Source organism: Solanum lycopersicum, chromosome 5 (assembly GCF_036512215.1).
Source record: "Solanum lycopersicum chromosome 5, SLM_r2.1".
Taxonomy (NCBI): Eukaryota; Viridiplantae; Streptophyta; class Magnoliopsida; order Solanales; family Solanaceae; genus Solanum; species Solanum lycopersicum.
In genome coordinates this window covers 68,656,651-68,677,423 of record NC_090804.1, presented here as the reverse complement: position 1 = coordinate 68,677,423, position 20,773 = coordinate 68,656,651, and the positions used below count along the sequence as shown (strand labels likewise).

The following is a 20,773-nucleotide window of genomic DNA, read 5'->3' as shown; positions in this document are numbered from 1 at the left end:
TGTGTTTGGTGTTTAGCCTTTATCATACCATACTTTCATACGTGATTATCTTACTTTTTGCTCAAAGCAAAAAAAAATTGTAAAATAAATAAATTATAATGTTTAGTGTAGCTCGTGTAGGGGTTGACGTTCGATTTTATCAAATTTCGATTCGATTTTTTGATTTTAGAAAAGTTTGCACCTTATATCAAGCACAACTGATTTGGTTCAATATGTTTTTTTTTAACTTAGGTTCGATTTAAGTAGTTGTTAAATTATTTTTTGATGTATATGAAAAATAAAATAAGGACAAAGTATAAGGTACTTCAAAATTTAAAACTATGTTAAGGAATGATGTGTCTCATCGTGGAACACTTATTGTGCTAACTAAAAGACTATATTAGTTTCTATCAAAATAGAGCTGTCAAAAAAGGATCGGCTCAGCTCTACATGGCCCAAGCCTCCGGACCAAGAAATTTGAAGGGCTAGGGCAGACTGTCCCTTTATTTTGAAGAGCCTGAAAATGTTCAATACAACCCTAAAAGGGTCTAGGGTTAGGGCGGGCTAACCCTTCTTTTTTTCTTTTCGAACTTATAATCTATAACATCAAGAAAATGAGAAGATTTTCAAATCAAATATATAGCAAATAATGGTGTTATTTCGATGACACTAGCAAAAAAATATATTCTAATTAGCATGATCTCGCATACAAGATATGCGAGCGAGATAAGAGAGTGACAAGCAAGATGGGAGGGAGGTGAGAGCGCGAGATTTGTTTATGTATTCAGAATACATGTGAATCTACTTGGTTAGAGTTTATCTAGAACAAATTAACCTAATTTTGGATCCATATATTTCGAGATACACGTATTCGGACGTACCAAAATTTAGTAAGATTCATAATGTTACAACATAACGTGTATTTAAGCAATTAGATTATATCTTAGAGAGATTATTGTAAGTTACCTTTCATAAAAAGTTTTGACCCATGGGTCGACCCGACCCCGATTCCGATCAAGCCTTAGGAGCCAAAAGCTTATTTGGGTCGGACTTATAATCCCTAGTTTTAAATGAACTTGAAAAATCATATCCCAATAACGAATTGGGTTAGGCCGGTCCCATGGCTAAGCCCGTTTTAACGACACTAATTAAGAACATTATTTCTGAAACACAGATACGAAAAAGATGATTATCTTTCTCTCCCACGAAGCACTAATCGTCCCATTTTCATTTAAGATCATAAAGATTTATAAATTTTTTTTATTTTAAAAAATTTCATAGAATTAAAATCACACGAATAAATTAAAACCGAAAATAGGAAATTACCAAAGCAAAGTTATCAATAGTGTACCGTACAGCCACCCCGCATGCGAGTATCCAATTCAGACCTTTTGCATATTTGTGTGGCCGTGTTACTACTCTTTTTCCACACACTGCTACACAAAAGAGTGAAGCCTAATGAAGCCGCGTTAATGGAGAAAAATGAACATATTTAAAAATAGAGGGGTGGGCTGGGCTTGGGGGGGGGGTTGGGGATGAAGAAAAAACGAAGAAGCATCGTTGCTGATTGAATTAATAAGTACTTATTTTGATGTCAGTTCCTTTTATCTTTACTGTACCTACCAAAATTGTGATTGTGATAGATATTAACCTAAAAAAGATTGTCTTTAGTGGTTCCCTTTAGCAAGTTGTATACTTTTTTTGTGCTTTGATTATGGTTGATCAATTGCGGTTTTCACAGCAGAAATACCTAAATCATATGCCATTTAAAGGTTCAAGATTCTAGCTTTATTTGTTTTTATACAAAAAAAAGGGGACATTTTTCACTCTTGATTTATAGATTAATTGTTTATGTACTGTCTTTGCTACTGCTTTATGATTTCTTTACTATTACTGTATTTTCCTTTCTTACTGATTTTGATGTGCTTCATTTGATAGTTGGAAACAACCTCTCTACCTTCATAGGGGCAAGGCCGTGATGTGGGATTACACGGGATATGTTGTTGACGTTATTGATTTATAGATTGTTTTGTTTTTTGGGTGGGTGATTTGTCAGGTGATGATGATCTGTGTAGGGAAATATGGAAGGCCTGTTCTGGTTCATTGTTGGATGTTTCAAAGGCTGGGGAGAGAGTATACTACTTTCCAAGACTTCATGTGGAGCAGGTTAACAATTTTAGGGATTTTTTTGGTAGTTTTTGAAATTATGGGTCCTATATTTATGGCTTTATGTTCCATGTGGTATGTTATTGTATGTTTATGAGTTAAAGAATACAGGTTCAGTTGAATTCAGTAAACTAGGCTACTAAGCTTGTGTTTTTTTCTTCCTAATGAATTTTTGGTTTTGGCCAGCTGGAGCAATCATCCAACCAGGAGCTGATTGAAAAACTACAATTGTCCAACTTACCTCCAAAGATCCTTTGTCGTGTTCTTCATATTCGTCTTCTGGTATGCGTGATAATTGATCATTTCAAATGTTTTTGAGATAGTTTTTACCTTTTTGTGGGAGTTGGTGTAGTAAGATTGATGGATCTTAAGGACTTTTGCCTATTATTCTTGGGATTGGTTAGGAATAAACAATCTCCTCCATGTTAGTGTCATTTAATTTTCTTTAGGAAATTCTTACATGAAATTGGTATTTGCACCCTATATATTCACAATACAGAAGGTCCAGTGGGAAGAAATGATTTCACCCAAGAAAAGATCTTGAAGTGCAAATCATTCTATGCTAGGCAATTAGAGCTTAAATGAAGCGATATGATGTGTGAGGATTCATAACGTGACCACTACTTGCTTGGGGATGAGGAATAGTTGTATTAGTAGTTTCAGTAGTAGTTATTTGTTGTTGTTGATGACTATTATTAGACAATTAGATCCCTTGTTTAGCTAGTTCCAATGTTTACGAGCTTGTTATTGTTGACAATTTAGATCTCATGGTTATTGCTAATCACAATTTGTTTTTTGTACTCATAGACCATGTGATTTGAGTACCAACATTTAGTGCTGTATTAGAAATTCCTCTTTTAGGTGTAGGTCCTTTTTGATAAAAGATTCACAATGAGGTAAGTGACCCATATTCACTAGCAGTTTGATAATTTGTGAATTCCATGCATCATGTGATTTTATCCATGCATATGGATCCTCCATGGTCCAACGTGCTCACCAACAAAGCCTATTCTTTAAGTTGATGAAGAAGTATGATTAGAGCAATGAGCCCCAATTGTTGGAATCAACTCTAGTGATTCGTGTTCTGATATTGGGTTTATGAGAATCTCATAGACTCAAGAAAACTTGACTGATTGAGGCACCCAAATGATCTGAAGTTAATGGTCCCTAATTGCTACATATTGTCCATTTTAGACGTGCTAATCTTATTAGGCATAATATATAAACAAACACACAAACTTAGCCCCAATTGGCAAGTAAGCACTCCAACTTTAGGTATGCATAGCTAGATACCTCAACTGGTCTCCATTGTGTCAATTCAATAACTCCAACTCACAAAAGGATCATCTAGACACCTCCAAAATTTATGTGTCACATAAGCGTTAGGTGTCCATGAGTTGGAGTATCTAGTTTTCGGTTGACACCAAGTTGAGGTGTCTAGATGTGCAAGCTCAAGGTTGGAATACGTATTTGCTAGTTGAGGCCAAGTTTGAGTGCTTTTATGTATTATACCATTTTATTCTGAAGCAGTATTTGTTTAAAGTAAGATTTGCGGAGCCATTTGTCTGCAATAGTTATTTTTGGTAGGTTGAACATGAGACGGAAGAGGTTTATGCTGAGACCATATTAATTCCAAATCAAGATGTAAGAACTCAATTTACTTGATTTGTAAAGATTATCCAGGATAAACTCTTGTTTACAGCCAAGAATACCACTCCTTGCAGCAAAATGAGCCAACAGCTGCGGATTTTAGTCCTCTAGACAATCCAAGGCCCCAGTTCCAGTCGTTTTGCAAGTGTTTGACTCAATCTGATATAAAAAGCAATTGGGGACTGTCTGTGCCCCTGAAAGATGCTGTCAAATGCTTTCCTCCCTTGGTAATGCACTAATTAATTGTATATGTTTCTCAAATTTTTCCTCTTTTTTTTTTTGCGTGTATGAATTCTGACTCGGACGATTTTTTCCTTGAGTCGAGGGTCTATTGGAAACAATCTCTCTACCTTTGAGGTAGGGGTAAGGTTTATATACACTATCCTTCCTAGACCCCAGAGAGTGGGACTACCCTGGGTATGTTGTTGTTGTGTGTGTGAATTCATATAGCCGTTCCCAACTAGCCTGGGATTGTGGCGTAGTTATTATTGTATTTCTTTTATGTGTAAATATTTAAGGTAACTCGTTGACTGGATTTTGATTTTTTGGATTGGTTTCTTCAATGATCAGGACATGCGACAAGAAAAACCATGCCAAGAACTGATAGCAAAGGATCTTAAAGGAAATGAATGGCGCTTTAAACATGCACACCAAGGCAATCCCTCCTCTCCTATGTTAAGATTGAATATCGACCACGTGAATTATTGTTTTGTTATTCAACTTGACAAATGACAAAGAATGAGACTAAAATTTTACCTGCTATGGTAGGATTTTGAGTTTATGGCTCATCGTCAAAAATGAAAACGACCATTGTTGAACTTTTTAGACTAAGATGTTTCTATTCTTTGTTTTTTATATCAAGAAGAACACCAAAATTATGTGAATGAGCTATATCTATATCTTGATGTTCTATTATTTTTCTGTCCATTTTTTTAAATCTTAACTACACTGAGTAGGCCAACCACGGAGGCATTCACTCACAAATGGCTGGAGTACATTCGTTACTAGTAAGAAATTGCTTGCCGGAGATTTAGTTGTGTTCTTAAGGTACTTTTCTGATGGCATGTTTTGGTCGTTACTGTTGAGTTACGTCTCCTGCAATTATGCATCTTGGAGAATCTTTAGCTTTTCATACCTCATTTGATTTATTTCCTTTGATTTTGCTTCAAGGGATGAAACTGGCAAACTACATGTTGGGATTAGACGTTTATCTTATCAACACTGTTCTGTTGGAGCATCAACATTTTCAAGACAAAGCATGGAAGTGGTTCTTGCTGTTGCTTCTCATGCCTTCGCAACCAAAAGTCTCTTTTTTGTTTACCAGAAGCCATGTTACAATAAGTATGACTTTTGAACTAAAAGGAAGTCTGCTATGAGAACTTCACTGTCACAGTTTTACATGAATATGTTTTTGGTTGAATGTTGCAGATCAAGTCAATTTATTATGAGCATGAGCAAGTATTTTGAAGGTGGAAACCATGGCATTGGAGTTGGCATGATCTCTCGAATGCAAATTGAGAGTGAGGACTACTGTCATGTGAGAAGGTAATGGAAGGATGAGTTCCTAACTTTTATATACAAGTCTTCCGCAGAAAGAACTGCAATACATTAATTTGCTATTTTGATATGCAGAACAAATGATCTGGAACAGATATCTTTGTCTCAGAGTCAACAGACCACAAATTTTATGCTCGAGGAGGATCAGTACATGCAAGACTCGGAAGCAGTACTTGATTGTGCTCAATCTACTATGATAGATTTGGAGATCAGGCAGCAGACAATTGGGTCGCTTAATAATATCCATTGTTTTGCCCCTGTAGAGGACAATGGACTGCAACTGCATGCAGCAGTCGCAAGGGAGAATAATGAGGGATCTATTCCAAAAGACACTGTAAGCACCCACACTAGAGATGAGGACTTGTATGAACTATTCAAGGATTTTGACTTTCCAGACTCTACAAACACTAGTCTCGATACTATAGCTTTGGATTTGGGCAGTGATTGGTTCAGATCAACGCTACAAGGTAATAGTTACTTCCTCCGTTTCAATTATGTGTTTTACTTTCCTTTTAGTCAGTTTAGAAAAAGACTACCACTTCTCTATATCTACTGAGTATGCAATTCCACCATTGATGACATTCACTTATAGGAATGGCATGACATCTAAAAGTACAAGATTCAAAGAGTACTTTTGGTATATTATACATACCGTTTGTTGAAACCCATAAGATCCATTAGTTTTCTTCACATTGTTAAACTTTGTCTCCACTCAAACTCTAAAAAATAAGAAAGGGGTGTATCATAAAATGACTATACCGCGAAGAATATTAACTCTAAGTTGTAATATTTTGGTCTGTCTATATGTAGGAGTCATGATTCCTCAATTTGGATAGTTTTACAAGGCTGCTGCTCCATTATTGAATAAAAGCCTAGCTGTAACCAGTTTATTTATGCTCCTTTATCTGAATTTGTCATTTTAAGAAAGCTAAAGATTGTCCTTGTTGATTTCGGGGAATGTCTTGAAGAGCAAGAAGAGACTGTTACTCCCAGTCAGCCAAATGCCTCAGAAGATCACTCTAGACGGACTTCTTCTGTATTGGAGCATCCGAATTCCTTCCGAGTGATGTCTATCTCTTCAAACCCGAGTCAGATTCCCTACGAAGGACCTGGTCGTGGTGATGAGCAAGTTCCTTGGGGAGGCTATCAAGTAGCACGACGAACTTTACCAATACTCAGTAGGGTTGTCTCGCGGTACCCTGATTCCCTCGTGAACTTCAGGGTAGCAAGTAGCATACTTCAGTCAGTGTATTTGGAAATATTGGCAGAGTTAGTCTACTTTCTTGATAATCTTACAATAGTGAACTTGTCAAAGGATCAGTTCAATGTTGCTAGGCAACATATCTGGGACCTAAAGTTAAGTGGCATTGAAATAGGCTGGCTTGAAAACCGTTTACTGCATATCGATGAAGTATTTAGCATGGAAAGTTTACTGCAACGGCGACAAGCACTCACACGTAGAATGGAGGAGACATTTAAGCAGCTGGATGGGGAACTTGGATGTATAGACAAGGAGCTTCATGAACTATCTCTAAAGGTTGGCCCTAATTCCCCTATGAGATTGCAATCTGTCTTGGAGGGTTTGTTGTAGTTTCCAGTGATGTTATCCTTTGTATTTGACTACATGATAAAGAGAAAAAGCCGGACATAGTCCATTATCTTTGGGCGGAGGCTCAAAATGATCGTATTTCTTTCACACGAGCAACCAATTTGTTAGAAAATGACGACTATTGATGCTCCATGCAAGAGAGATACGATCATTTTGATCTCAAGTTCAAAGAATATGGACTATTTTGGGTTTTTTCTGTAATGATAGGAACTCTTACGATTAGAGGTGAAGTCGAGTTTTTCAGTTTATGGATTCAGGACCACATATTAAATGAAATGATTAACACAAATATAAAGTTTGGGACAAAGTTAATGTGTTCTCGCAAATCCATAATAAGCAGTCCCCTGCTCACAGTTTAGAATAAGCTCTATGAAAGTGTTTTTTAGTTGACACTTGAATTTGTGATACTATTTTCCCCTACTTACAGTTTAGAATAAGCTCTATGAAAGTGTTCTTTTAGTTTACACTTGAATTTGTGATACCGTTGTGTTTTTTTTCTTTTCATTTTTAATCAACTAAGTGAAAAGTTAGATAGTCAACCAACTGAACTACTAAAACTCCTCTATTGTTGTGTTTTATTGCAAGTCCTTACCTTCTTGATTTGGCTGTTCAAATGGTTCAATCCATAAGGTCTAGAGTCCTAACATTGCTTTATAAATTCTAATTGGGCCGGACCTATTTGCTATAATGTTGGGCTGAATTCAACTATGAGGCCCAGAAAACCATCTTATTGGTTTGGTGTTCTTTCGAAGCACGAATGTCATATCATAATATAACACAAATATAACACAAGTTGTCCTTAGTTCCTACCTAACTTACACCAAGAGAGGCATAAATTCAAATTTAGACATAATCCACAAGCTATGTCTTGTAAGACATAACCTCGTTCTTACATAACTTTTGGTAATAGAGACATAAGTTCAATTTCAATACCCACAAAATTATGTCTTAAAGAGGCCTAGCTTATTCCTACAAAGAGGTTGTGGGACAAAAAGAAGGCCTCTAAATGTATGCCTTGCAAATTATATACTAAAACACAACTTATGTAGAATCTAAAGTTCTACCTTGAGAAATTTAAATCTTAGTTAAGAGTACTTTAACTCACAATATTTCTTTAAATATGCAATAGGGGCAAAAATAAAGACCAAAGAATGTTTGAACTATAATAATCTCCGCATAACTAATAATTAGACCCAATGATCCCCATCCGTACTTAATAATGACAAAAGGAGAGAAACATCACGATACATATATATCTACACCGAATACTTGCACCAAATCAAGAATACATAACATGTCTATACATACACACATTTATCTCTCAATCATGATTACGCATTGAATATTTCTTTTTATAGTTACCTTCATTTAATATAAACACTCTATACGAATAAACATTTTATAAAAAAGGCAATCATCACAATGCCTGTCCTATGGAAGGCAAAAAAGTTCCCACCAAGATTCATCAAATCCCTTCTTGTTCTCTTTTTTTTTTCTCATTATAAACAATCGAATGTCCTTTTCACTTCAATCCATGAAATTTCCCCGAAGGAACCCACTAGCTTTATCTTTCACTCTTCCAAAAAGTAAAGGTTACTATTTTATCATCTTTACTTTTTTTTTTTTTAAAATACCAACTCTAATTTTGAAAGCAACTTTTCCTGCATGCAGAGGAGATAAAAATGGTTAGGGGCAAATCCAAGATTGAGTTTATGATATTCTATAATAATTTTAAAATAATTTATAAAATAGCTGGATCAACATATTGAGTTTCGAGCTAAATATATTCTAATATATCATAATTTGGACAAAAAGTTATCAAGTTCATATGAAGTCGTGAATCCATAATGCTTGCACTAAATCTGCCCCTTATTAATATGATTAAGTGTGTATATATATTGTAAAGAGTTAGTTTGTTAAACATGTGAGATGCAAAATTTAGGCTTTTGACTGAAATTTTTAGTGTTTGGAATGAAGAAAATTGTTTTGACAAAAAGAAAATATATTTCTGAAAAACAAGTACTTGAACAATAGGCGGAGGTAATGTGAGCTAGGGTGGGTGAAAGGTGCTCTAAACTATGATTTCAACTAGTATAAATAAGCCACTCAAACTATGTTGTTTGAACTTTGTAAAAATATTATTACAGTGGAATCGAATCATGTAAAAAAGCATTATTTTTGGAAGATTCGACACACACCTAACAATATCTTCAAAAAGTTCGAGAAAAACATAGTTCACCAATAATTTGATACAAAGCAGCATCAACATAATAGCCTGCTTTCTCTTCTTTCTAAGACTATGACTATTCTTTTGACCATTCTTTCTCCCTGTTCATCAGAAATAATTCAAAACACTGTAGGCAAGGTACTATAAACATTACAAGTAGGATTAAAAGGGGTTTGCACATCACTATCTGCCAAATAGTTTTCTTACTTTATTGGCCCTACTTAATAATTGTGTCCAAATCATATATAGGTTGACAAGTTTCTTTTTTTGTTCAATCGAAGATTATTTTTTATTAGGATAGTGTTCGGATCAATTTATGTGTACCTTAACAAGTTCATCGGATATTTATCATCTCCCACATGTACACAAATAAGAAGAGATTTTGTCTCCTCATTGACAAGTTTTTGTGCTACGTACTCTTTATATTCCATCTTATATTAACCAAATCTTTTTTTAAGTTGGAGATGTGTTGTCCTTCGATTTCTGTTACTATATGTTAATTCTTTTTGCGTATGTATTATTTTATTCAATTACTATTTGTTGCTTTCTGTTATTAGGTATTATTTCTTGTACTTCCGTCATTTCTTCCATAAGACTAGGTAAGAATAAATTTATGTATATCTACCCTCTTCGGTCATTTCTTCCATAAGACTAGGTAAGAATAAATTTATATATATCTACCCTCTTTCGACCCACTATGTGGGATTAAACCAGATATATATTGTTGATGTTAAGTTGGAGATGAGAAGAAAAAAGTGTAAGCATGGAAGGACGATAGACGGGACCTACAAACCAAAATAAACAATCAACATAAAAAGAAGAGAGAAAATAAGTAGATGGAATCCTGATATTAATGTATGTTCAAATGTAACTTTCAACTCTTAAAAGTAAAAGTGACACCATGAGAGACAGCTAGAGAAAAATAAGGTGTTTTTTCAAACAGTTCTTTTTCTTCTATTAATACATGTTAGGAAAAGAATTTAAAATACTCTTAAAGTATTGAAAATGGTACGAATATTCTTTTCATCTATCTATTGGCTTCAAAATACTCTTGAAATCCACCTTTGGATTCAAAATTGACCACTTATTTAATTTTTTTAAAATTAAACTCTTTATATATTTTTAAAAATAATTGGCATTCAACTATTAGCTATAATTTAATTTATTAATATAATTCAAAAACCAACCCACTACTCACTCATTACTAACTAAACCTCACCCAATTAATTACCCAATTATAATATCAAAATCGTCATAAACACTACCAAAACACAATGAAATTATAGATTCCTGAAAATGACATCTAAAATTATTCGAGTCCGAATCGAAACCCCAATTAAATTTAGGTTGAGCCGCTTATTTAGGAGGACAGTTTCAAAAGAATTCTCTTTCAAGATTTAATTAGAAATTTATGATTAAAGGTAAAGAAGTAATACATCCCGAATTAATTCATGCATTTTTAAAAAAAATATAATTTTATAATTTAAAAACCTTTAATATATTATTTTGAAAATTTTTTACCTATGAAGTAATATCACATAATTGAGACGTACGAAAAATTAAGATGAACATAATCAGACTTTTAAGCTTATCGATAATTTTCATTTAGAAACTTGAATGTATGATAATTTACTTATATAGATATTTTCACCTCAAATTTTTAAAAACACTCAATTGACAATAGTTTTTCTGTTGTTGCATTAATAATGTGACAGATTTATTAATTTGGAGGGGTTTAATTAATAATGGGTGGCTAGTGAATTGATTTATAAATTATACTAATAAATTAAATTATAACAAACCACGTATTTAAAAAAAATTTAAATAATTTAAATTTAAAACCGTTAAATAAGTGGTCAAGTTTGAACCAAAAGATGGATAACAAGGATATTTTGAAGTCAATAGTGGGTGAGAAAGTTATTTTGGAGCCAATAGGTAGATGGAGGATAATTTTGTATCATTTTCAATATTTTGAAGGTATTTTAGGTTCTTTTCCGTACATGTTATTGTATTATTATTATGTTCTGTTTTTCTTGAATATTTTGTAATGATTTTATAATTATTTGCTTTGTCTGCTTTGGACCTTCATACTTTTTAAAGTTAAATTGTTTTGTTAGAAGTTATTTGAACTGATCTTTCGAAATTAACCTATCTACCTCTAAGATAAGAATAAAGTCTGATATATCCTACCTTTCCCAAATCTCACCTGGTGAAATTATACGGAGTTGTTGATATTGTTTCAAACTTACTAACACAATTAATTCAAATTTGTCAAGCATAGGACCCATATAAGACACCGGACTAAAAATAAAGAGATTTTATCTGTACAAAATTATCTTTTGGTGGTGCTTCTTTCGATGGTCAACCACAACATGATTTATGAAACAGGGAGAGCTAGCTGTCCCTTTTCTTTAAAAATCTTTCTTTACTACGGACAGTAACAATTCAGCAACATTATACAATAAACCCATCTCCCCCGATACGTAATTGAAGTTTATAGGTTCTGAATTCCTCGCCAAATTTTTAGTTCGTTTTAGTTACAAAATTTCACAAATTAAATATTACTAGGCTTGTCAGAAGACTTTAACACATACCTAATATTATAGCTCTACCCCTGATGACGACTGACAAGTAAATGCCTATAGTAAATTAGTTCAACTTTTATACTTTGATTGCGTGAGAATTTTTACTCAATCGGATCATTTACTAAAGGTAGTGGACCTATAAAACGAAAACTAGTTATCCCAAAATAAAAAAAAGATTATCTGCTAAAACATGTAAAAATACACTAATGTTATATAAACATTACAATATATAACCCCTCAGTCACGCCTACCCACGAATTCTTCAAATTTGTCAACAAAAATATCATTCAATTCATCAATCCTAATTTTTTTAAATTCCATCATTGACTAACAAATGAAAAATTTACGGGAAGTTCCAATCCTTAACACGGAACCCTTCAAAAATAATGCATTGTTAAGGATCCGACATGAATATGACACAACATAGCAAAAAAACAAAAGTATTGTGGGGTTTAAATATCAATATAAGATGATTAATGAAAATGTCATCTTAATCCAAGAACCAAAAAGTGTCGGTAGACTAAAATATGGAAGAGTCTCTTCTCATAACTACTATTACACCCACCCATCAAGTGATTTGATGTTTTAAAACAAAAACAAAATGACAAGACTGAGCTCACGGATGCACAGAAACAACACCTAAATCTTCTTGTGATTTCTGTTCACAAAACTTCAATTATTGCTAAGAAAAAAACAATGTTTTTGGTTCGTATGATCATAATGTTCCAATAATGAGCATTATGGGTCCTGGTTGACATCATCAGCAAACTTAGATAAGACATATAAAAGAAACCGATCTAGGTTTTGAACTTTATAGATTTTGGATTCTAGGATAAAGATCGTAAGTGTTAGTGGTTGAGTTTGGAATCTAATTTTGGTATATGTTGAGTGATTTTTTAACACGTACAAGATTTGGACCATAACTATTGACTCCTGTCAAACTTGTATGTTCAAACCTATATCCACTCCGACAGAACCAAGTCTTCTCGTGGCTACAAGAAGATCCAAGGGATCGGTTTGGAGATCGAAAGAGCCCCGGATCAACTTGAATTGACCAAGATTAATAAATAAAACGATTGCTTGGTCGAACATATTAGCCCTCTGATTGTATCAGAGAAGGCACGACTGGTTGGAAGATTGTAGAACCATAACTTGGGTAAACTTCCATCACCCTGTGAGATGATTGAAATTATTATTAACCGCTTCGCCAACAAAGTGCATGTTAACACAAGATTAAAAAAGAGAGCCCAGGGAGAATTTATGGCCATGAGGATTTGAACATGCTTGGAAACAAATAAAGGCGGATTCAAAATTTTAAAATCACTATATCCACTATATTGGAGTATGAGCCCACCCCTTTACCCTTTTTCCATCTGGAAACCAAGGTTTGTCCGGTAGGGCTCAAACTCACAGTCAGAAGGAGCGGGTCTACTATACATGTTATGGGATCCGTACAACGCCACTTAATAGATATAAATAATCTAAACTTAAAATCTTAAAATCGCCTCTGCTGGAGGTAAGCATACACGTCATGTGTTGCATCCCCTTCAGACAACACCCTTACTTCTTTGTGTAGCAATTTCATATAAATATGTATATTTATATAAAATTTTACTAAAATTTAATATAGTACAAGTTGATGGCAGTGGACAAATCATACAAAATGGGAAAGATGGGATAGAAAGAAAACTTACCAAATCTTTCTTTTTTGATCTTTTCATTTATTTTTCTTGATTTGTGAGATGTTGCTTAAATGCAACAGTGGGAGCTATCCTGCAACTCCTCCTCTGATGCTCTTGTACAAGTTCTCCAGCAAACCAATCAAGTTTCTGGAAATTGCTTTGTTCTGCAATTTTCTTACCACCGAATAGTAGGGACTCTACATTTTTCTGTTTCAGCATTTCATCTGCAATTCCCACAAGCTTTTTCACATTGTTAGGACTTGGATCAGCATCTATGTTCACCCCACAACGACCGAAGCTCGATCCATTAGCCTGCATTCGAGAAGAGCTTAACTTTTATATATCGACTACGTAAAGAAATTATTTACTATTAAATTGTCTAAACGATAACAAACAAATGTTCGTAAAGAAGTGAGATTAGCAATCTGACATCAATTTATAAGTTAAATTTCAAGGAAGACAGAGAGGAATTATTGAAGTTTAGAGGGAGCATTAATCATCTACTATTCTAATAAACCACACAGAGAAACTTGTATAGTTACAAGTTATTCTACTTTGCATGTTAATATAAACTTAGTAAACAAAAAGCTATGGTTTCACTTTTTATTTTTCATGCTGCCTCCGGTACTCGCATTTAGGTCCAACAAATCCTTATTTGTGACGCATAAGTTTCATTGAAGAAGAACCGTGTTCCCTATCAGGATTTTTTCCATGCCAAAGCTCAAAATCAAAATTTCTAATTAAAATAAAGAGTATCAGTCCTTCCCACTACAACTTTAGTCAAATGATTAGCAAGTACAAAAAAACATATATTCCATATTTGAATTTGTTTAAGTTATCCCATTATTCTTCTGAATCATCCTCCACTAGAGATTATTATATGTCACCAAGTCAATTATCATACTTTATGCATATAATATTCTCTAGTGCATATCCCATTGGTCAATCTCCTACCTCACAAAGTAACCAGAGTACTTTTTTACATCCACTACACAATATATTTATATATAGTTAACTTGTAAGGGTCATTATCTTTTAAAGTCTTCCTTAATAAGTAATCTGTAAATGGTTTAGAAAAACCACCTTTGGCTGAATAGTAATAGATTAACAGTCTCAAAGATGAGAAAATGGTGGAAGAAGCTCCTTCAAATATGATATTTGTGCACGTTACCTACTATAACAGGTAAAGGTGACCCGAGAATTTCTATAACTCTAAAGTCTAACCTTCTATACCACAATGTAAATTTTTATACTAACATATAACCTAAATGATAATTATAGGTAACTATTCATAATAACTAATAAATGGATTAATCACACAAAAATAAGATAAGTCACATACTACTAGTTTAAAAATATGTCGATAGCATGAAAAATCTTTAAATCGTCAACATAAACAAGTCAAATATGAGTAATTAAATTTTGCTAGATCATTTTTTCAAGTTTTTGATGAATAATGTTGTCCGATATCTGTGATGATGAAAATAACAAATAACTTTAAAATTAATCGAGGTACCACATTTTAAAAATAAAAGAACTGTTAGATGATGATGAATGGTCATCATGCCCAGCTAAATATGGAAAACAACAGCTGTGAACATTTAATGTACAAAATTGGCAGAAAGTGCCATATTGATGATTCTGCAACTGGCTACCATCAGATATTATCCACTTCTGCCAGTTAGACATCAGAAAAGGACTACTCTTTATTATATTCCCAGGTGGGAAAAATTCAATCTTTATCATTATTACTACTACTACTATTATCTACTTTATTAACATTCACATTTTCCTATTTTTCAATCAAGATATTAGTCTATCCCCTTTATCCAGTTGTTTGGTAATGACAACATTGTTTCTAGTAGAGACACATTCATTACAAAAATTCCCCTAGTTGGTAGTGACAACTATGATTTTTCTAATTATGTATCAAGATTCAAGAATTAATTTCATAAAGTGTATGTATACAATAGGTTGACTGAGAAATAATTCGAAATTTTAACGTATGAACGTGTAGTTTCTCAATTTTAATACTTCTATTTTACTCAGTTACTACATTATTTCGTGATTATCACTGTTGTTATTTTCTTGAATACCTTTCTTTATTAATTGACATATTATTCCTCGTAACAATTTTAATTTGCTATACTTAAGACGAAAATTTCTCGGAAATAATTTTTTTACTTTTACATTGCAAGAGAAAGATTTGCATACATTCTTTGCCCCTCAAACTATACATGAAATTTCATTGAATATAATATTATTATTAAGTTTGAAATTTCCGACTCTATAGTGCAATCATTTTTTAGATTTCAAACAAATTATTTGTACTTCTAGTTTGTTTTTAACACAGTTTATGAGCCATAACCTACTTGTTATACTGTAAATTCGTTCAATAAACATGAGAAATCACCAAACTTTACATGTTTAAATTGAAATTCCAACAGTACTCTTTATCTGCATCGATTACTACGTCACACACACATTAGATGATTAAGATAAGCTTCTATAATCTAACAATTTTAGTAATATATAGTTTACTTCACTTCGTGCGCACCAATTTTTGCAACTATAAATATCGAATGCGGATAAATATATTTACCTGAATACGGACGTAATTACTACTCCGACATTGCCCAAACGCCATGGCGACGGAGTGATCCACCATATCGGCGGCACCATCGCCGGAGATTCGGGCCATTGGCTTAGCCCAGTCCTTAGCCTTCCATTTTTTAACATGTTCATATTGGAAGCTTCCTTCTAGAAGCTGCCCTGTTCCAAGTGAAAGAACCAAAATGTCCTCAACACCTCTAACGAAAGGAAATTCCTGTTTGTTATGAAGAACGTGGGTAATCGCGGCGGCCGTCGGGTTGCTCATTGCTAAACCGCCGTCAACCGCCACGCATCCGGTTTTTCCATCGACGGATTTCATACAAACCGGTTCGAAGAGTCCCGGTTCAGCTGATGTAGCCCGGCAAACTTCCCATAACCGGAAATCAAAGCTTTCCGATTCGAAAGCATCAGCTCGGGAGAACAAAAACGGTGCAGTACTGGAAAGGTCATAACAGGGGATTAAAACCGGTTTAAGAGTATCCTTTAACGTAAGGCTTCGACCGGTTTTTTTATCCATAAATGCTTCTTTCATCACTTTCTCTAAACCGGAAGCATCAGAACGGGTTGCGCCACCTCGGAGAACTCGCCGGAGAAAACCATTTCCGGCAGAAGTCGACCCTTTTGAAGGATAAATTCTTCTACCTTGTTCCTCTAGAAGTTTCCATGTATCTTCAGCTTGGAAAACAGGACGGTTTTGATCCTTCGTTGAAAATAACATCGCCGTGAAAATTCCTCCAACGCCGGAACCAACAGCAACGTCGAAATAATCGGCGATTCTAGCTTCTGGATTCCCCGATTTAACCTTCAACGCTTGTTCCAAATACGCTAAAGCTTTACCTGATAATATATTTCGCATTCCACCACCATCAATGCTGAGGATACATATTTTTCCTCGTTGATTCTTAATCGCCTGAATATTTTCCGTCGCTGTGGAGGTTAAAACGCCGTCGTTTTTGCCATCTTCAACCGGAGACGGTAAATTTTTTGGTACCCAAAGCTTTTGATCATCGTAACCAAATAAGAATTTGCTTTCTAGAATAGAGAAAATCTCGTAACTTAGCTTATCTGTATCAATGCTCGGTTCTAACCGCATATCTGATATAATATTTGACTCCATTTCTTAACAAATCCAATTCAAAAAAAACTCCAAAAATTTCAAAAGACTCTTTATTGGAATCACCTAATTTCTCCCATATCCTCAATACCCATCTGCTGATTTTCCCAAAACAAACAGCTGAAAAAATTCAACCTTCAACCCATATAAAGGTATTTTACCTACACAAGCGTGAAGTTTTTCAATCTCCTTTTACCTCAGAGATGCTTCAAAATTGATCTGAAAAGTGATTTTGGGGAAGGAATTTGATCAGTATATATGTGTTTGTTGGTGGGAATATCTCTTTTCCCTCACTCTGTATGTATATGTATATACACACAAAGGGGGGAGGGGAGGAGTATATAGGGGAGGAAGAAAGTTATGCAGAGAAGACAAAAAAGAGGAGGGGAAAGGAGGAGGCAACAAGTTGAGCACTTATTTGACAGTTTTGGTTATCTAAAAGTTTTTGTTTTTTAAGAATTGGACATTTTTTTATCTAAAGTTTTTTTTTTTTTTTTGGTTAGAGTCACGTAAATGAAGACGATGAGTATAAAAAATTACCCGTCCTCAAATTCTAGAAATCCGAACATAAAAAATTAAAAACTATATGGAACATCAGAAAATAGGTAGTAAAAAATATGCTCAATTAAACTCTAACCAACAACTTTGATTATAATGTTATATTTATTTAAAAATCTGCTAAATATATGTAAATTTTTAGTTTGAAACTTAATAACTTTGAAAATCTAGAAATCATCTCGGGGTTGTTTAATGATTTAGGTTTGGAATTTTCATGTTAAAAATTTCAAGTTTGAAATTTCTTGTAAGAAAGCAAACAAATTACCTCTTCTATTAATTTGCAACCTATTACATAAAAGTAAGAGTTTTTGCGCACTCAAAAAATAACGACTACGAATTAAATAAGTCTAAAATTCATAACTCAAAACCTTCAAATTACCGGGCTTTGCCTCCAAGTATGAGTTCATATTGAATCCTATTTTTTTTTCAAAGTTCTACCACTCAAAGATTTTTAAATATTTAATGGAGACAAAAAAAAAAAGATATGCCTAACTTTTACGAGTTCATATTGAATCCTATTTATTTTCGAAGTTCTACCACTCAAAGATTTTTAAATATTTAATGGAGACAAAAAAGAGATGACTAACTTCTATAAATTTAGCAGACTAAAATTGCTCAATAATATACGTATATGACTATTTATCATTATTTTACTTAGTAAGTTAAAGCAAAATCTTAGTCCAATTTTCTATCTTTACAATATTGAGGTACATATATTTATAAACTACATTGTGCTTATATTCTTTTTAGGTTATATATTTGAAAATTACATTGTGCTCATATTCTTTTTAGGTTGGGAACCTTGAGTTTATCAAAAATGTCTTTACCTGCAAAGCTATGAATAAAATATGCTCATATTTTTATCTATTTAAATTTTATTTATAATGTTATATTAAATATGTCATTGTAAATTAAACTGAATACATGGTTATTGCTGCAATAGTCAAAGGATTCCTCATAAATCTTTCGAACCTATATTAATGGTGAATCCCAAACTTGGAAGTTAGAATCCTACCAAAGCAATAAGCATAATAAATGCCATATTGCTTTTTATTAAAAAACTTCTTGTTATATACTTAACAAAAAAAAGGAACTCGCAGAAAGGTGTGAGAGAATTTGTTCTGATATTAAAATCCCAATAGTTGATCAAATATATTGTGGACCAAAGTTAATGTCGTTGCCCTTTATTTATTTATTTTCTATTTTAATGAATAAAGAAGATTTTCTATTTTGATATATTTAATTTTTGTCGGCAAGTTATGCATACGCACTAATTATTGCGCAATTTGCAATGTCAAAAGTTATTTACTTTTGCAAGAGAAGAAAAAAGAAACTATTTCCTCCTTTCATACTTGTTAGTACTTGTTAACATGTAATTGATCTAAATCTTAAAAAATGAGTAGAAAATATGAAGCATTTAGAAAGTAATGAATAGTTTATGATCGTCTATTAATAAATTTATATAAGCATCTTCAAAAGTTATGATGAATAGTATTTTTCATCATTAATCAATTATTTCTTTATGATAGGAACTGATTTTAAATAAGACATGCTTTTATGTAATTCAAGTTTTGAAAATAAAATCAATCTTAATTAGAATATATATATATATATAAATACAAATCTTACTTAGTCGAGACTTGAAGCTATTATCGAAAACAACAAGAAAACGAACAAACAAAAAAATCCTATAAGTAGTTAAGAAACTCGTGTATAAGCATGGTAGCCTAACTAAAGAAGTGAAATCAAAACTTAAAAGATCGAATAGAACAATATACACAAAAGCAAATCCCTTTATTGAGTAAGGTGCTAAGGAATTATCATTTCTATCAGATAAACTACTCAAGAACTTTTAATTTTACGTATCAGAATTCGATTTGAATAAAAAAAAATAGTAAATGGAATTATCGAAATCTTATTTCGTCTTTACTAGAAACTTGAGTAAGGAATAAATTATTTTATTTTTGAATTATCAGAGTTTGAAAATGGTAACTCTTTTCCATATTTGGTGTACCTACTTGGATAGAATGAAAGGGAACTTTCACGTCCAAAACTTGAAGAGTCTCATGCAACTAAAGCACCAAGACCTCTAATATGATTTGATTGCTTAACACTTCCATAATCAAATTTTAATTATACTACCTCTCTATCCAATAACAGTTGTTCAATTTTTACTTTACATTAAAATTAAAAAGACGTCAATGATAGAGGTAATTTTATAAAATTACTTTTGTTAAATACCAGTCATCCTAACGTTGAAAAATGAACAGTATTTAATAGAAATGATAAAATAGACATAACATTGTAAATTATTCATTAATTTTATAAATTGATCAAGTATTATTAGATATTTCATAATAATTTAATGAATAAGTAAAGATAGACAGTAAGAATATTTGTTATGACTAGTTGTTTTGTTCTTACACCTCATGAAGAATGTTTTTAAAATTTCAGTAATTGTTAATTAATTGGTTCTTAATTGACATTTTGTCTTGCAATAATTGTATCCATCCAAATCGATTTTGCTTAAAAAACTATAATTATGTTGGGTGTGGTATTGGTGAGTGTTTCAACAATTTTTACTTAACAAATTGATGTCCTTATAACCTAATAACAAGAATTTTGACAATGGTGTTTTCTTTGTTCTTCTATAATTGTGGTGTCTAGACACATCACTTCACCATGTAACACTTTATCCATCAAAGATTGGACAGATAGAAAAGAAATTAGCCAAGTAACGCCCACAATTAGTGCTTGATATACCTTCAAATGTTGTAATGAGATAAAATCTCTAGATATCTCGAGTTCAAGTCTTAAATACGAAGACGAAGAATCCTAATCATAAAGTATTTTGCCCCTTAATTAGAGTTAAACAACGCAAATATGTATTAGGTGGCCCGGTGTGGATATCTAACACCGGTGAGAAACAAAGAAAATACTTTCTTTCACACTACCATTTGTCCTTTTTATTTATTGTAGGTTGACGTATTAAATATCAAAAAACTACTCTCCCATCTTTTAACAGAAGCTTGT

At 32.9% G+C, this 20,773-nt stretch overlaps 2 protein-coding genes across 6 annotated transcripts; one reads left to right on the top strand and one right to left on the bottom strand.

The window, feature by feature from the left end:
• Window positions 1-1,168: 1,168 nt before the first annotated feature.
• Window positions 1,169-19,329, bottom strand: LOC101254204 (patatin-like protein 6). 4 transcript variants are annotated; one of them, XM_069298645.1, is made up of 3 exons: window positions 16,058-17,615; window positions 13,468-13,767; window positions 1,169-1,412 (listed from the first exon to the last, which is right to left on the bottom strand). In XM_069298645.1, the coding sequence occupies exons 1-2, from the start codon at window positions 17,183-17,185 to the stop codon at window positions 13,495-13,497; spliced, it is 1,401 nt and encodes a 466-aa protein (XP_069154746.1). In that variant the 5' UTR covers window positions 17,186-17,615; the 3' UTR covers window positions 1,169-1,412; window positions 13,468-13,494. The 4 variants fall into 4 exon arrangements, with proteins under 4 accessions (XP_069154746.1, XP_004239676.1, XP_010321322.1 ...); XM_004239628.5 differs by lacking the exon at window positions 1,169-1,412 and adding an exon at window positions 8,116-8,622 and having other exon boundaries at window positions 16,058-17,683; XM_010323020.4 differs by lacking the exon at window positions 1,169-1,412 and adding an exon at window positions 8,116-12,945.
• On the top strand, window positions 1,595-7,268 carry ARF24 (auxin response factor 24). 2 transcript variants are annotated; one of them, NM_001316768.1, is made up of 11 exons: window positions 1,595-1,751; window positions 2,036-2,145; window positions 2,332-2,427; window positions 3,733-3,789; window positions 3,870-4,022; window positions 4,366-4,450; window positions 4,752-4,842; window positions 4,966-5,136; window positions 5,224-5,340; window positions 5,428-5,819; window positions 6,321-7,268. In NM_001316768.1, exons 1-11 carry the CDS (start codon window positions 1,694-1,696, stop codon window positions 6,941-6,943), a joined length of 1,953 nt encoding a protein of 650 aa, NP_001303697.1. In that variant the 5' UTR covers window positions 1,595-1,693; the 3' UTR covers window positions 6,944-7,268. The 2 variants fall into 2 exon arrangements, with proteins under 2 accessions (NP_001303697.1, NP_001303698.1); NM_001316769.1 differs by lacking the exon at window positions 6,321-7,268 and adding an exon at window positions 6,163-6,254.
• Window positions 19,330-20,773: the final 1,444 nt, after the last annotated feature.

Bases quoted from the DNA above. Each gene is read 5' to 3' on its own strand.
- LOC101254204 (XM_010323019.4), bottom strand. From the start codon at position 17,185: ATGGAGTCAAATATTATATCAGATATGCGGTTAGAACCGAGCATTGAT. The intron at 13,768-16,057 runs GTAAATATATTT...TCTCGAATGCAG, and splicing joins GTAATTACGTCCGTATTCAG to GCTAATGGATCGAGCTTCGG.
- ARF24 (NM_001316768.1), top strand. From the start codon at position 1,694: ATGGTTGATCAATTGCGGTTTTCACAGCAGAAATACCTAAATCATATG. The intron at 1,752-2,035 runs GTTCAAGATTCT...GTGATTTGTCAG, and splicing joins AAATCATATGCCATTTAAAG to GTGATGATGATCTGTGTAGG. The intron at 2,428-3,732 runs GTATGCGTGATA...TATTTTTGGTAG, and splicing joins TTCTTCATATTCGTCTTCTG to GTTGAACATGAGACGGAAGA.